At 41.6% G+C, this 18,297-nt stretch overlaps 1 protein-coding gene across 2 annotated transcripts in view; it reads left to right on the forward strand.

Annotated features, from left to right (window-relative positions):
• Window positions 1–145: 145 nt before the first annotated feature.
• RpL38 (ribosomal protein L38) overlaps window positions 146–18,297 on the forward strand; it is a 58,084-nt gene continuing 39,932 nt past the window's right edge. Inside the window, exons 1-3 of one of the 2 annotated variants that reach the window (XM_067148990.2) lie at window positions 146–231; window positions 379–451; window positions 619–679. In XM_067148990.2, coding sequence (XP_067005091.1) covers window positions 449–451; window positions 619–679 — 64 coding nt within the window. In that variant the 5' untranslated portion in view covers window positions 146–231; window positions 379–448. The remainder of the gene's footprint in view (window positions 232–378; window positions 452–618; window positions 680–18,297) is intronic. The other variant, XM_067148991.2, reaches the window with a different exon arrangement.

An 18,297-nucleotide genomic window follows, 5' to 3' on the forward strand; every position in this document is an offset into this window, starting at 1 on the left:
TTTTACTTTTTCAGATTATATTTTATTAATAATATTACGACTGAAATTAAACGGAGATTAAAACCACAAATTAGGGAATTCGAATTGGTGCTAATATGAGACTTACTTTCAACGAAGTGTCCTATCTTTCCTTAATACGGAAATCTTTGCACAAAAGTTTTGTTAGGGACCGTAAATGCATCCTCTTCCGGTGTGTTCCATCCTCTTTGGTGTGTTCAGCTTCTGTCGAAGGTTGATTATGTTATTGTGAAATGTTATCCTATTTAATCTGCTCTCAGTGTTTGTTAATACACTCTTACTTAAAAAATAGCAATGCAATGAATGTCTCTCTTCCTTAATCTGATATTATTTTATAAAATCTAATTGTGCTGATTCCAGTTGTTCCAGTTGACGTAGCGTGATAGCCATAACTTCGCTATCCAGCGAACTTCGAATTACTTACTTAGACATGGTAAGAAATTGATTTTTAACACATCATCCTAATTCATTAGTGCTCATACATTAGAATGTTGGTCATTTTAATATGGAAGCTTATTGTAATACTTCAACGTTTGAGGTTATTTTCTTTGACATGTTGCACATTTCTTATAGTTCGTTATTTTCTTGTTTCCCTTCTAGCCACGTGAAATCAAGGAAATCAAGGATTTCCTTTTGAAGGCGAGAAGAAAAGACGCCAAATGTAAGTCATTCATGATACTGTAGTATGAAATCCTGTCTCTTTGTTACATTGTTTGGCTCTTCGGATTTAGTAATTTTGTTGCTTCTTTCCTTGTCACACAGCGTGTTTGTATTCTTTACCTGCAACGTGTTGTATCTTACATAGAAACTTGCACTTTCAGTATGTAGTATGTCTGCACATATCACATAGCATAGGCTAGTTGAGAAATGAAACTGAAAAGGGGAGTTTCAGGTGCCTACAGTCATTACATTACAAGCAATTGTCCTAACCAAACACACGTCCCTCATACTTTCCTTCCTCCATGTGTGTCATGATAGCTAAGCGACATTGTCACCTTTGACCACAATTAATAACTGCTTCTGTGGATCAGTGGTAGAGTGTCGGCCTCCGCATCCCAAGATAGCGGGTTCAAACCCGGCAGAGGTAGTCGGATTTTTTAAGGGTGGAAAAGGGTCCATTCGACATTCCATGTCGTACGATGTCGGCATGTAAAAGATCTCTGGTGACACATTGGTGTTCACCCGACAAAATTCATTAAATCTCAGCCATAGATGCCCAAGAGAGTTTACTCGGTCTGCCATCTAGTGGGCCTAGAGTAAAACGGAACGTCGAAATTGACGAGCAGACATCCAGATGGCGTCAAATTGAAATGTCTGCACATGGTAGCTGAGGCCATACGGTTATTATTATTATTACCACAATTAATGATTTACTGCAGCCAGTGGTCGTAGTTAATTATACAGTAATTCAATGACACGGTTATTTTTCTGTACAGAACTTTTGCCATATTGTTCTCTTTTTTTCATATAAAAAATTAGATTTAAGTAAAGTCTTTCCGGGTGTATGCTCTAAAAAACCAGTGTTTCGTCTGACACTAAACTCATGCTCACGTGCATACGTCCCAGCATCAGTGAGTAGGGCTTGACACATCCCACTCATTAAAACTTTATACCGTGCACTCCAGCATTAGTGTTTGGTCACCACTTGTATTACTAACAGCTACACGTGGAATAACTGTCTTTTCTTTACTTGTCGTGGCCTCTTACCAAGGACATGGTCGTGGTCAACAAGGCTACCACCCTCTCTAGTTAGGAACTCAGATGCGGAGGGAGGGGAGGAAAGAAGAATTTAGAGTAATAGGGGATTTGTTAGCGTAGGGCCTGGACATGTTAGATACACAATAGGTTTGTGATTAGTAGCAGCAGAGAGCGGTTCATTGTGGGTTGAAAATATGTTGATTCCCATAGGGAATCTGAAAAACATGGGTTGCCTTTACTTGCGAGTAGTACCACTATGTTAGGTATACAATAGGTTTGTGATTAGTAGCAGCAGAGAGCGGTTCACTGTGGGTTTCCAGTACCTGTGATTAGTACATTATATGCGATACTGTTGGTCTGCGTTGCCTGTGATTTGCAACCACTATGTGAGAAACACCACGGGATAGTACAAGTATAGAGTTAGTAAATAATACACTAGAGGTAGCACTGGCGCTGCAGTCGCGTGTGAAGTTGAATGAGCGTGCTGTTTGGCGCTGTCACTACTGGAGTTTCTCGATAGAATGAAGCCTTCTACTTCTCTTGAGTAAAATGTCAGTTTCCTGGACAGCTTATAGCTGCACAGGGAGGTTCATAAAGGGCAGTGGCATATTATTTTATGGGTACGTTTTTTTAAAATTAATTTTCGTGCAAATAAAATCATGTGTGTGACACTTATATGGATTCACCTGTTTGCGCTGACTTCACGGTTTCTTTCCGTGTCGGGGTGAATGAGATTCTTTGGACTTTACCATGAAGACTGAAATTACTGTTTTTAGGAAATGTAAGGAAGACATTTTTATCTCACTGAACGGCGAATATCCCAAAAATCCAGTGAAGGAGTTCATGGCAGAAATTCCGTAAAGATGATTATAGCATGATAATGATGTAATATGTTGGAAATGTTAAGTGAAATACCTTGTAGAGGAGAGATGTGTTCACTGCGACAGTTAAGAAACCACCCGCCGTCCCCCAGAAGTACGGTAATTTTGCTTTTATAACCACCGAGCTCGATAACTGCAATCGCTTAAGTGCAGCTAGTATCCAGTATTTGGGAGATAGTAGGTTCGAATCCCACTGTCGGCAGCCCTGAAAATGGTTTTCCGTGGTCTCCCATTTTCACACCAGGCAAATGCTGGGGCTGTACCTTAAGGCCATGGCCGCTTCCTTCCCACTCCTAACCCCTTCCAGTCCCATCGTCGCCATAAGACATATCTGCGTCGGTGCGACGTAAAGCAACTAGCTTTTATAACATAATACAAGTTATCACATGCCATAGTCCATCTCCTAACTACGTATCAGCATTCCCATTGGGCGAGACCCTGTATGAGTGAGTCGCTACACAACCGTAGCTAACACCAAACTTACAAACGGCGGTTGGAGGAGTAAGTAAAGTTCGAGAAGCATGCATTTAACTAGCAACACAACTTCCCATTACTTACAAGATTCCTTTTCTTGTTACAGACATACAACAAGGTAAACTACTGTACTTAACAACTTTCAACCAACCATCGTCGTTTTACGTCCCTTTCAATCATACCTTATTAAATCCATTATTTCAATGTATGGTCACTGACTTCAACAAGAGCATACTTCCAACAGCATTCGCCGAGGTCATATGACAACAAGCTTTTAAATTTCATGAGGACCAATATTCATCCTGTCACAACTTCAATTATCAAATCGAGTTTTTTAATTCTTTATAGAAAATTTCAAATTTAGTTCTTATGATTGAATTTCATGTCTTTCTAAGATGTTAAGACATGCTACTTGTTTTAAGTATTTTAGAACAACTCATTCTACCACAATTCTAATGTATTTCTTCTTCTGAGCCTAAGTTATTTAGGCATGTCACCAAAGATTCTGTATTTTATGATATTCTAGTAGAGTAAGTTAAGTATGTAAAAAATGGTTGAATAGTTCTTGACCTGTTATTTACGAACATAACCTTTCTTCGAGATTCGGGTTTGACTGATGTTACTCTGTAAGGGAGCGAATCATTTCCCTCAAATAACTTTTTAATTAATGAAGATATTCTAAATATAATAACATTATAATGTATTGAACAGGTGAATTAGAATAAAACTGTTGTTGCAAATAGCAGATTTCAGTGTGGATTATAACATGAGATTGGTCACTTGCAAGTTTTTGTGAATGCGAGACATTGCGGGTCGGATCCACTGATTGTTTTAAATTCATATCCATCCATTCATTCTTCGTCCTCACATTTTGCATTCTGGTCAGTGGGGGATTTTGGACTTCTCATTTGTCATTCCATTTCGTCTCATTTTGTACCATCAGGGACCGATGACCTCTATGTTAGGCCCCTTTAAACAATAAGCATCAGAATCATCATCATCCTTTTCTATCACATCGTCTTCATAAGACCTATCTGTGTCAGTGCGATGTAATGCAAATATTGTAAAGTCTATTTTTATTGTTTACTGACCGAGCTCGTTAGCTGCAGTCGCTTAAGTGCGGCCAGTATTCGGGAGATAGTAGGTTCGAACCCCAGTGTTGGCAGCCCTGAAAATGGTTTTCCGTGGTTTCCCATTTTCACACCAGGCAAATGCTGGGGCTGTACCTTAATTAACGCCACAGCCGCTTCCTTCCCACTCCTAGCCCTTTCCTGTCCCATCGTCGTCATAAGACCTATCTGTGTCAGTGCGACGTAAAGCAACTAGCAAAAAAAAAAAATGTTTACTGAACCTGTAGGTTTGAATCTCTTAACCAGTTGTTTTATTGTCTGATTGATAGGAATGCATCTCCCTGGAAATTTCGCTCAAAACTTTTGTCCTAGCGCACGTTTTTCTGCACTTAATGCAAGTATTGTGCAGATATACATGTTCACGTAACAAATATTTCACATACATTACAGCACTATACACAATCACAATGAAACACTATACGACACAGAACGCAGTAGCTTCATTGAACACCCTGCTATCTCGGAGCTCAGCTCTCAGCCACTGCAGAAGTGCCGGAAACCGCGCGCGCCAGCGGCCGATAGCGACCTGTCATCGGCGGCCAAGTTCGAGCGATAAAGTCGCTGCCAAGCATAAATAAAGACCCTGTATCATATAATTTACCACTCTCACTTTCCATTAAAGGAAGTCATTTTACAACTTAAAATCTTAAAGCAAATCAACCATTTTACAAAAAGCTAAATAAAAAACTTCATAATAGACTGAAACCACAACTGAGTGTCATATTTCCATTTGTAATAATGTTTAGGAAACAGTGATGATGATGATGATAATAATGTTATCGGCTTTATGTCCCACTAATTTTACAAATTTTTTACTCCCGAGCTGCCAAAATTTTGTCCCATGTGTGTTCTTTTACATGCTGGCAAATTTCAGACGCGAGACTGACGTATTTGAACACCAAATATCACCGGACTGAGCTAGGATCGAACCTGCCAGCTTGGGCTCAGAAAGCCAGCGCCTTAACTGGCTCCAAAATCTCGTAGGTCTAAAAACTCGCTTACTTGCTTCGTATGAGAGAATATTTTCAGTTGTTGAGCAGAATTACCCCGAAGTTACATTTACACAAAAATGGCAAAATATATGTGTCCCCATTCTGATTGATTGATGTATGTTGTTTAAAGGGGTCTAACATTGAGGTCATCGGCCCCTAATGGTACGAAATGAGACCAAATGAAATGACAATTTAAAATTCCAAAATCCTCCACTGACCAGAATTTAAAGCATGTGGACGAAGAATGAATGGATGGACGGATATAAATTTAAAACGATCAGTGGATCTGACCCACAGTGCCTCACATGCACAGAAGCTGGCACAAAACAATCGTATTACCGACCAAGGGACTGCTTCTATAGCACGATGCTGAATCAATAATGCCTATAGTCGAAACGGGTCCAAAATCCAGGTCGTCAGCCCCTCATAATGGTATTTATCGCTAGGAAAGTAGAACCATGCTGTGTGTAATGTTGCGGTACTAATCAAAAGTAGCGGAGACTCACGGTATTCCACACATTATGGTACTATTCACAGGTAGTGTAATGCGCATTTGTAACACAGATCTATGGTGTTTCGCACATTGCGGCACTGTTTGCAGGCAACGCAAACCTATAAATGCAACGCAAACCCATGGCGTTCTTCACATAATGGACTAACCATTTCACGTAATGGACTAACCACAGGGACCCGTACTGTACCGTGGAATTCCTCGCATAGTGGGAACGGAGCATAGGTAATGCAGAACCATGGTGTTGCTCATATAGGCGTACGAATCACAGGTACTGTAGGACCCCCATCCCGATTCACAAACTGTCGCTACTAATCACAGACCTATTTTGTACCTAACAGAGTGGTACTACGCGCAAGTGAATGCAACCCATGGTGTTCCCTGCGTGATGGTACTAATTACAAGTCGTTTCAGGGTTCTAATTGGATCATCCCTTGGTCGCCCCTTTTAGTCGCCTCTTACGGCAGGCAGGGGATACCGTGGGTGTATTCGTCTGCCTCCCCCACCCACAGGGTGTTGTCCCCATTCTAAAAGTATGTTGTTAGAAGACTTAACATGGATAGTAAATTGATTTTGTTTACTACCTGCAACTGAACACCATCCTCTTATCAAGCATTTGTCCTGTATTTCTTGTTTTTGGCCTTCTTTCTGCTGGAGAGAAATGTCGCAAGTATGCTGTAGTCTCCGAGACTATTGACATGTAAGAATTTTAAACCATATCAATATTCACTCAGTTTTAAAAGTCCCCTGTCTGCATTGATGAGCACAGCAGAACAAGCTTTTTGCCAAACAGCTGAAATATCAATATGCTTCGCTGAATACAATGCTTCTCTCGCAGGCGGTGTTGCCGCCGCTACCTGTAGTGATTAGTACACCTATGTGAGGTGCACCATGGGTTTGCGTTACCTACGAGTGGCGCCATTACGTGCGGAACACCCTAGGTTTATGTTACCTGTACGATGTACAATACTTGCGAGTAGTACCATAATGTTTGGGACACCACGAGTTTACGCTACCTTTGATTAGTGCCGCAACTTGAGAAATACCATGGTTCTACTTTACTAGCAATAAGTGCCATTATGAGGGACTGTTGACCTGGATATTGAACCCCTTTAGGCAACAAGCCTCATCGATTTCAGGATTGTGCTTTAGATGCAGTCCCTTGGTCAGTAATATAGTTTCTGGGAAGGTAAGGCATTGTGCTTCGGATCCAACGATTGTTTTAAATTCATATTCATTCATTCACTCTTCATCATCATGTTTTGAATTCTGGTCAGTGGATGAATTTTGTACTCTTAAATTGTCATTTCATTTCGTCTCATTTCATACCATTAGAGGCCGATGACCTAGATGTTAGGCCTCTTTAAACATCCAGCATCATATCAAATTATTCTTATCCTGTATTCCACTTTCTTTTACATGTTCTATTTCTTGTTGCTTTTATTCTGCCCATGTTGGTAATGGAATCTAATTATTATAATTGACGGAATGATGCCACATCAGACTTTACATTGACCAGTAGGAATGCAAGTAGCTACTTCAGCAATGGCCGGTCTAGAAAGCCAAGAATAACGGCCGAGAGAATCCGTCATGCTGACCACACGGCACCTCGTAATCTGTGGGCCTTCGGGCTGAGCTGCGGTCACTTGGTAGGCCCTGGCCCTTCGGGGCTGTTGAGCCATGGGGTTTACTTCAGCAATGCAATGCAAGTGCGACTCTCTTTTAGGTTATAAAAGTAAATGTACTTCTCGGTGCGGGACATTCCAGTGAACACCTCTCTCCTCTAAAAGGAATTCAAAATAAGATTTATATAAATTCTACTTCCTAATAATGCTACAAGCTTGGGGTACACGTATATTTTTACCCAATTGGTACAATACTATACATTTTCCAGCAGTTAAATAGTTTTACCAGTTGCAGTGGTCTTAACATTTTATTGCCTGACTTTTCACTAGAAATTGCAATGAACATTCCTGACTAAATCCACTAGAAATTGCAATGAACATATCCGAATAAATCCACCGTAGGGCAAATTCCTGCTTTTCATTCAAACTTCTGACATCTTAAGTCTTCAATCTGCATTCAATCATTTTTGCTCTTCCGTTTTCTGTAGTGAGAGTGGTAGAAATATAGTAAAGGGGCCTCGAGGATTATTAGATATAACATTACTTTAAATGCTGCTATTCTCCCCTTAAAATGATAATGGAAGAGAGATATGATCAATACGCTTGCCAGGGACCAACTCACCCACCCCTAGAAGTACAGTTACTTTTATAACAAATTTATAAAAAAAATGCTGTTTTAGACCCCATACTCCATTGCTTATAACTGATTGGTTCACTTATGGAAGAGGATGCCGTCATTGACCCGTTGGATGAGATCGAGATTTTGTTACCAACCATTACAGAAGAAAAAAAATTATGAAGCGGCCTAAGAAGTTTAAAAGGGTCACGGCGCGAGAAATGACTGTCATTTATTAGCTTTTTCGAATTATTGCACATCCAGGCCAATCTCTGTCATGAGAACAGTGGTCCCTTCGGGGCCACACTCCCTTCGAGAGGCTTTTTTCTATCGCCGCGGCACATACTGTCCACGCGGCAAGAAAAAGAGGTCATTAGTAGTTGTAAAATGACGTATTTTTACACATCCGGGCCAGTTTCTGTCATCGGCTTCATGGACCGCATCGCACATAAACAGATTCACAACTAAGTATTTTTTGTTTTCCACCATGTTAGTTGTGAATAGGCTCTTTTCTATTGCTACGCCGCATACTGTCTGCACGGCAAGAAAGGAGGTCAGTTAGTAGTTGTAAAATGCAAGAAATACTTCACAATAACCTCACTTTTCCTCAAATCCTCCTGCCAGGGGGCTTAGGCCCCACACTCCCTCGGCTGTACTGAAATAATATTTAAAATGCAAGAAATACTTCACGATAACCTCACTTTTCCTCAAATACTTCAAAACTTAATCATTACACTTCACATAATGGAGAGGAGGATATACTTCACCAGCGCCCTTAAAGAACTCGTGCACGAGTGTCTGGTGGAAAGTTTGATTTGAAGAGGAACTCTGCGAGATACCTAACAAAGTACGCTTTCTTCCTTCCAAATCCTGGAATCGAGAAACTCCCATGCATTATGTAGCGCCACCTGTTTTCAATGTTTTGCGTGTGAACGGGTGGCCTATCATGAGGCGTGACGACCCTCCTATTGCGTCTGTTCACACGCGTGCTGTGACCGCTGTCTATGAATTGAATGGAATTGTTAACTTGTAAATGTACAAAACCTTAGTCCTCCAGGCATTGCCTTCCAGCAGTTACTGATTATAACACTTCTTGGCAAAACCCATTCTTGAATAACTGCAAGCAACATATCCTTGTAGCGTCTTTCAACAGGCACAACAAAAAAGTTTTTGCAGTTGCCCCGTTCAACACCACCAAACACCCACTGTCCCTCAGTATGTCGTCCTCTGTTGTATTTTGTTTTGCCGAGCTTACTTTTGTCGATTTCGACGAAAACGCTGGGACCACTGATTTTCTGCTTCTTGGTATGTACCTAATGAATGCACACTTCCTGACAAAAACTACACCAGTCGGCTATAGTGTTTGGAGAAAAACCTAATTCTTGCCTGATGAAAGGAGTGATAGGCTTGGGCAGATTGCACCAAAGGACACAGAATAGTGCGATGTCAAATAAGGGAAGTTTTGAGTCAGCGAAGAGTGTGCTCTTTCTCGCACTCTCCACCTGGACTGTTTCCCGCCTTCAATGCGACGACGGCGCCTAAAAACAATTTTTTTTTTTTTGTCACAATTCGACATTGAGACCGCACTTGCTGCAATTCCTGGTCGTACTAATTATGCCGTTCAAGGAAGAGAATTAAATTCGCCTGGTTCTCGATAAAATCGCTTGAAAACTTCGCTTTAATGTCACAACCACCACAGACAGCCATTTCAAACCAACGCTGTCAACAAGAAGAGAAAACTGTAGGATAGAAAGGGGTTCCCAACCAAAAGTTGGCAGCATTGTCGTTCCTCTCGGCACTCCCTCTCAGCGCTACTAGTGCGACAGTCAACACGCATGCGCCACCTAGTGGTGGTTCGTGTAAACTAAACCTTGAGGCCCCTTTACTATAGTTTTGCCGAGAACTGTACTACCTTACAACAATTTTTTTCTGCTACGTCCCAGCAGTTCCGTATGTGTTTTGTTTGTCTAACACTTTCGTGTGTGTCTTTGCTCACTGAATTTGTTTGAATTAATTAGGTGTCGTTTTCTTCGTGTTGCTCATTTGTTTTGTGCCCTAACTCATTCATTTAGTGATATATTTATTGGTCCAGGGATCATGCTATTTTGCTGTTTGAACTGCCCGCGCTAGTCATATGGATAAAAATAGAATTCCCAGGCATAGCACTTCCATTCGTCGGTGCACGCCCTGAAACTCAAGGAAGAAACAAAAGATGGCACGAGCAGGGAAATGCAACATAAGGGCGTCCTGCCTACAGCCCTTTAGTACATATACATATTTCTCTAGTAATGATGGTATTTCTTAATTTACCACAGATTTTACACTTTATTTGAGTAAGGGCAATTACTTTCCATTTGGGACAAATATTACAGTAACATTTCATGGATCCAGTTCGTTCAGGTGGTCCACGGAAATACCCACACTTAATCCTCAATACAAAGAGCCTGGGAAAGAAGGAATGTACTATACCATACACGGTACCTGTTCTTGAATCGCAGACCACTTAGGCATTGGCTGTGAGCTTGCATCCGGGAGATAGTAGGTTCGAATCCCACTATCGGCAGCCCTGAAAATGGTTTTCCGTGGTTTCCCATTTTCACACCAGGCAAATGCTGGGGCTGTACCTTAAGGCCACGGCCGCTTCCTTCCAACTCCTAGGCGTTTCCTATCCCATCGTCGCCATAAGACCTATCTGTGTCGGTGCGACGTAAAGCCCCTAGCAAAAAAAAAACTTAGGCATTGGTTGGCTAAAAATATTGCTAAACATTCCACTTGGAGGATTGGAAATTTTCCGTTTAGCGACATATTTTGGCTCTCGTTTCTGCTTCATCCTGAATGATTTTTACTTCATTTTATGCCTATATCAAGGCACCGAGGCAATTTTTGTCTTAAAGGCAAGTTTCCACTTAAGAGAGTCTGATTAACCTCCTCAGAACCAGCAAGAATTGAAAAAAAAAATTAAATTTCAGTCAAATATTAATTTATATTATCAAGCAAGAACAACAATTTGAAAGAGCTTTCATAAAAAAATGTTGAGTCCCTTACAGTGGACTGTGAATTGTAAACTTTGAATTTTGTAGTCATGAACGTGTGTTACATAGTCATTTACATTTTGGAATTATATCTATCTGCTCCTTAGTCCCGTTTCTTGATACAGGTTCTGGGACGAGGTGAGATGAATTTATATGCTATGTTTTACCGCTGGATGCCCTTTTGATGATGCCAACCTCAGTTGAGGCACCAATGAAGGCTAAATAAATTGGGTAAGGAGGTGGAAGGAATCTGCTGTGGCCTATGAATAGGAACTCTCTTGACATTTGCCTGGAAGTGAAAATGGGAAACCACAGAAAACTCTCAGGACAGCTGATGGTGTGGTTCGAACTTGCATGTCTCCGTAATGCAGATTTTGGCTCCATAGCCATGCGATAGCGCGTTAACGTGCGTGATCATTCTGCTCGGTCGATTTACATTTAGGAATGCCAGTAACAATTTATATTCATCACTGTTTACAGTAACAGCTTCTAGAACATTCAGAAAGTTTACGATGAGTATTTTTTCTATAGACAGTGGGGCTTCATGGCAGTTCATTATACAGTCTGAAACAGTTAAGACTGAAAACAAAACATAAATGAACCTTGTAAGTATTGCACATTATTATGGCTTTCTTGCTCGTACAAGACAGCAGGTGGCATCTATGGTTTTTTATGTCCACTATTTCTACCATATCCAACGCACTTCTCCCGCAATGCTGAGGAAGTGGACGAGGAACAATCTTTTCTGTCTCGGGCGAGTTGACCATGCGGTCAGGGGCACACAGCTGTGAGCTTGCATCGCGGAGATAGTGGGTTCGAACCCCACTGTCGGCTGCCCTGAAGATGGTTTTTGTGGTTTTCCATTTTCACACCAGTAAATGCCGGGGATGTACCTTAAGGCCACAGCCGCTACCTTCCCATTCCTAGGCTCTTTCTATCCTATCGTCGCCACTAGACCTATCTGTGTCGGTGCGACGTAAAAAAAATAGCGGAAAAAATCTTTTCTCCTTTTCTATTCATCCCTTGCTTAATTTCCTCCTCGGTAGCGCTTTCCGAGTCCATTTTTGCTATGCAGGAGGCTATAAACATCAGCTTTCTTGAAATTGAGATGCTAAAATTTATTCCTCTTGGGACTTCCCCTTGCCATTTCATCTCTTCTTATTTCAATCCAGCCAGCTGCAGTTGCAAAGTCCTACATATGCATAATGAGTTTTAATGGTCTTTCACCGTGACTTTTTCATAATTCAGTAGAAATTATTTTGTTGAAGGGAGGAATCTTGGTAAATGAATTCCTGACTGATTATTTGGAGCTGGAAACATAAGTTCAACGCTGGTATGCCTACTCTGACTGCATGTCCTGTTATTGAGAGGTCATTTATTTTAGCTTCTTGCTCTTTGTTGCTAGAAGAGGCTTAGGTGTCAGATTTCCATCATTATCACCTTCCGAAATATCAGTAATAGATTACTGTTGAGAATTTCAATTATATAATTCTCCATCAAGCGTAGTAAAGAAGGAAACGTGATAAACAAATATAAATTTATTTAAGGATTCTATAATGTTTTTAAAATAATAATGCATGCACAAATCCTGACTGTTGTGCTATACATTTTGTGATTTTTAACCTGTGATATTTGAGAGATATTTCTTCGCCATGAGATATTTCTTGATGCACACAGGGATATGGATATGAAAGACCCGTGCTAAGGAATTAGTTTATCTTCCTTTAGCTCCGTTTGCTTTCAGACAATAATGTGTTTGTTCATGAATTGTGTTTCTTCCATCTAGGGATAAGATTGTAATGAATGTGTTAAAATGATTTTGGAATAATATTTTAAGTGCCTATCTATGGTAGTTTACATTATCACTGAAGGCCGAAAGTTTGACTTTAGGCCTACAGTCATCCAAATATGCAAGCAACTGTGAATCAAATAAAAAAATTAACTATAGATTTTCAAAGCATGAAGAAATAGAATTTTAAAAATTAAGATGATTTCCTAACTGTATTTTTTTACTGTTTTTTTAATTTTATAAATCAAAATAATATTTGCCACGAACCTACTATGCTGGCGTAGCAGAGGAGGAGGTGATACTCCCACGTAGCGCATCCCAGGTGGCGGATAGGGGTGTCCTAACCGGCTTGCCGGCGGACTTGAGTGAAATAAAATACCATAGCTCTCGCGAACCAAACGCACATCCCCCTGTGGGTAGGTGAGAGACGCAGACAAAGAAGACACCCACGGTATCCCCTGCCTGTCGTAAGAGACGACTAATAGGGGCAACCAACGGATGATTGAATTAGAGCCATGATACTGCTTGCGATTAGTACCACCATGCAGGGAACACTATGGGTCGCCTTTACTTGCGCGTAGTACCACTACATGAGCGACACCATGGATCTGCCTTGCGTGTGATTAGTACGCACTGTGTGAGGAACAGCATGGAATAGTATAAGTCCTTGTGATTAGTACACCTATGTGAGAAACACCATAGGTCTGCATTACATGTGCGTATTACATTACCTGTGTGGAATACTGAGAGTCTACGCTACTTTTGATCAGTACCACAACATGACAAATACCATGGTTCTACTTTCCTTGTGATAATTTCCATTATGAGGGGCCGATGACCTGGATTTTGGACCCCTTTAGACTATAAGCATCATGGATTCAGGATTGTGCTTTAGAAGCAGTCCTTGGTCAGTAGTGATGGGCGAATGATACGGAAGTTCGAACAGGCTCGAGTCGGCCTGATACGCTACGTAGGCTCGATGCCGTATCTAACCTGTTCGAACTGTCAGGGGCGACACCACACATCGACTAAGCGGAGCGCGGACGGGCTCTTCATCGGTACACTCAGTATATTTATGTGTGGGGGGTGGTGAACACGTTCTCAGTGAACGGAAAAAGCATTTGTTTAAGTCTTTTATTATTTCAAATTAACACCTGTTTCACTGAATTTTGTCGCATTAAGTTGTTTTTTGCTCTGCATATTGATGTAAATATTGTATATTTGTACTATTTTGTTTCCGTCTAGGCTCTCTTTTGTTTGTTTTTTCATTTGCGCTTTCATTATGTTTTATAGCATTTTTTCAACTCATATTATGTAAATTTTTCCAACCCCCCTAATTTTTTCACTGAAGATGGCTCAAACGAGCCGAAACATGTCTGAACTTGTTTACTCCGTCTAATGACGGAATATATGATGTATTGAATAGGAGGATACTTTCATTTTTCACCATTGTAAAGTACCTTTGCATTTCACATTCTGTCCGCTCTCCAGAAATGCGTTTCTGTATAACTTTGTCATGTTTTGCAGGCTTAATGTTGTTAATCATTACTTTCAAGTACCGATAGTTAACATGTTTATCGTATGCTACGAGCTATTATTTTCTCATTAATAATTAGTAATCCATTATGATTATTTTTTGCCATTGGCTTTACGTCGCACCGACACAGATAGATCTTATGGCGACGATGGGACAGGAAAGGGCTAGGACTGGGAAGGAAGCGGCCATGGCATTAAGGTACAGCCCCAGCATTTGCCTGGTGTGAAAATGAGAAACCACGGAAAACCATCCTCAAGGCTGCCGACAGTGGGGCTCGAACCCACTATCTCCCTGTAATACATTATTATGTCCGCCTCTGTGGTGTAGTGGTTAGTGTGATTAGCTGCCACCGCCGGAGGCCCGGGTTTGATTCCCGGCTCTGCCATGAATTTTGAAAAGTGGCACAAGGGTTGGAACGGGGTCCACTCAGCCTCGGGAGGTCAGCTGAGTAGAATGGGTTCAATTCCCACCTCAGCCATCCTGGAAGTGGTTTTCTGTGGTTTCCCACTTCTTCTCCAGGTAAATGCCGGGATGGTACCTAACTTAAGGCCACGGCCGCTTCCTTCCCTCTTCCTTGTCTATCCCTTCCAATCTTCCCATCTCCCAGCAAGGCCCCTGGTAAGCATAGCAGGTGAGGACACCTGGACGAGGTACTGGTCATCCTCCCAGTTGTATCCCCCGACCCGATGTCTGAAGCTCCAGGACACTGCCCTTGAGGCGGTAGAGGTGGGATCCCTCGCTAAGTTCGAGGGAAAAACCGACCCTGGAGGGTAAACAGATTAGGAAAGAAAATACATTATTTTAATAGACGAATTTGTTATTACTTCAGACAGATCAGACAGTGGCCGGTAGAAAAAGGTCATGGACTTCGGACTACTTTGAAGAGCTTCCAGACAAACGAGTAAAATGCACACGATGTGATAAAATATTAAAAAAACTATAATAAAAATACATCGACGATAAGACACTTAAAAATTCATAGTCTTCGTCCTTCGTCGAATGACACCATTCCAAATGAGGGGGAGACACCTCCAAATAAACAACGTCGACATATGCAGGTAAAATATTCTTAATAGGTTCCGTTTTGTTTTTCATGAATAGCACAGTGGACGGCCGCTTGCATTAGACTGGCGAAAGACTCAGAATGTCCGCCTAGACAGGGTCTACATAGTTACTCTACTGTTGAGGTATATGGTTTATGCCTATTTTACGTGCGTAAGCATTACGTTATGAAACCGTCAATTTATTCATTGATTGGCAATTAGTCCGCCTCTGTGGTGTAGTGGTTAGTGTGATTAGCTGCCACCCCCGGAGGTCCGGGTTCGATTCCCGGCTCTGCCATGAAATTTGAAAAGTGGTGCGATGGCTGGAACGGGGTCCACTCAGCCTCTGGATGTCAACTGAGTAGAGGTGGGTTGGATTCCCACCTCAGTCATCCTCGAAGTGGTTTTCCGCGGTTTCCCCCTTCTCCTCCAGGCTATTGCCGTGATGGTACGGGCACAGCCGCTTCCCTCCCTCTTCCTTGTCTATCCCTTCCAATCTTCCCATCCTCCCACAGGGCCCCTGTTCAGCATAACAGGAGAGGCCGCCTGGGCAAGGTACTTCATCCTCCCCAGTGGTATCCCCCGACCCAAAGTCTGAAGCTCCAGGACACTGCCCTTGAGGCGGTGGAGGTAGGATCCCTCACTGACTCCGAGGGAAAAACCGACCCTGGAGGGTAAACAGATTAAGACAAAGAAGAAGATGGACAATTAAAGAAAACAATGCCGAAAACCGAGAAAGTAGCGAGTGGGCCGTAAAGCCAATAACGAACAATGGAATTCCTTACTTCTATGGTCATGGCCCCAAACAGGAAACAAACACCCCTTACATACTCGCTTTAAAGCGCTGGGGATATCGGGCTAGTAAAATATAAAGGCCAAGAAAGAATAATAATATTATTGGCTTTACGTCCCAGTAACAACTTTTACAGTTTTCGGACATGCCAAGGTGCCGGAAGTTAGTCCCGCAGGAGTTCTTTTGCGTGCCATTGAATCTACCGACACGAGGTTGACGTATTTGAGCTAGTGATGGGCAAACGATACACGCGTTCAAGCGGGATCGGGCCGACCCGATACGCGCCGAGGTCCGGTAGTTTTGGAGCCCATCTGGAACAAATAAAACAAAACAACATCTTATGGTGTAAAAAAAACCTGATCCTGCCGGGTATTAAACCCGGGACCCTTGTGACCAAAGGCCAACACGCTAGCCATTGAGCCATGCAGTCGAGCGAGAAATGTGTCAACAACTGAAGATAAAATATCATACATTTTTAGTCTTATAACCATTCAAATATGTAATTATTGCAACACGTTTATTGGTTTCCTTTTTCTGTATTTATACGGCCAAAACAACTCATTTTAGTAGACAGTTGGTTTATTCGGATGGAGACATTTGTAACAAATCATCGCATAAACACAAATTTTGATTGTCTCCAATATATAGGTATGGGTCGAAATTATATTATGTACAAAAGACACGGAAGTAACAGTAAAGAGGACGAACCCGTACTGTCCAGCATAATACTCTTACATATCGTTCTCAAGTTTGCTGGGTGTTAGTAACAGCAAGGCGCTAATATGCGGCGCGTACAAAAGCTCGAACTCTGACGTCATCTGTTCGAGCAGCTCGAGCCGGGCTCAAGCACATCACTATTGGACAGTACTAGAATACTATTGTTTAGTCACGGCTGACTGGATCCCTCACTGCGCTCCTTATACCGGCCTTGACAATCGCTTGTGAAGCCCAGCATAAAGCTGTAATTGAAAAGTTTCACCATAATGCCACTGAAGCCCTGACCTACTACCCACTGACAGGAAGCTGTATACCGCAGATTGCCGCATTTCCAGTTTTATTTATATTGTTTTGCTGTTTTAAATATTGGCACCGAGCTCGATAGCTGCAGTCGCTTGAGTGCGGCCAGTATCCAGTAATCGGGAGATAGTGGGTTCGAACCCCACTGTCGGCAGCCCTGAAGATGGTTTTCCGTGGTTTCCCATTTTCACACCAGGCAAATGCTGGGGCTGTACCTTAATTAAGGCCACGGCCGCTTCCTTCCCATTCCTAGGCCTTTCCATTCCCACCGTCGCCATAAGACATATCTGTGTCGGTGCGACGTAAAACAACTAGCAAAAAAAAATAATTAAATATTGGCAATGAGGTGCTTGTTGGCTTGATAATTTAAGCTGATAGTTATGCGCTAGTGAGTTTAATTTTTTATTGTGTAGTGCGGTGATTATATTTTTTAAATTGTATTTACAACTCTTGGAATTTGTGACATTATTGCATGCCTTTTTGTATTTCGAACAGGAATAAAGAGCAAAGGGACACTATCATTTCACGAATTCTCTGTAGACCAGGACAAAACTATGGAGTGGCTCAAAGCAGTTAGTTTTCAGTTTCTATTTTGGGTATTTACAAGGGTAGAAGAAAATAGAAATAATTCAGTAGCCAGCCTCTTTTTATCAGGAGCCAGCACATTTTTTGCAAATATACATTATGAAAACCACAGGTTAGACTAGGATAAAGCCACGTATTGCTTTTGAAATGTGACCTTACGTAGTATACTCACAGTTCATATAAGAATGGAAATTTACATTTTAAGAGATACTAACCCAAATACTCGCCAGTCACCATGAAGGTCAGCGTCTTTAAAAATTACACTACACGTGCCTGTTTGATTTCCCACCAAAAAACCAACGATCAATACATTTTGTTGCATCAAAATTCTTTAAAGGTGGTCCATTCAAAGATATTATCATGGGATCACATAAGTTTTTCTCGGCAAGCTTGGTTCACAGTTTGTGTTTTATCATAATCATTGTGCTGAACCCTCGCTCACATGAGTGGATACAGGTGTTGTTGCCACTATATATTAAGCTATTTATTATTTGTTTTGTGTCGCACCGACACAGATAGGTCTTATGGCGACGATGGGATAGGAAAGGCCCAGGAA

This window comes from Anabrus simplex, chromosome 6, assembly GCF_040414725.1.
Source record: "Anabrus simplex isolate iqAnaSimp1 chromosome 6, ASM4041472v1, whole genome shotgun sequence".
NCBI classification, from domain to species: domain Eukaryota; kingdom Metazoa; phylum Arthropoda; class Insecta; order Orthoptera; family Tettigoniidae; genus Anabrus; species Anabrus simplex.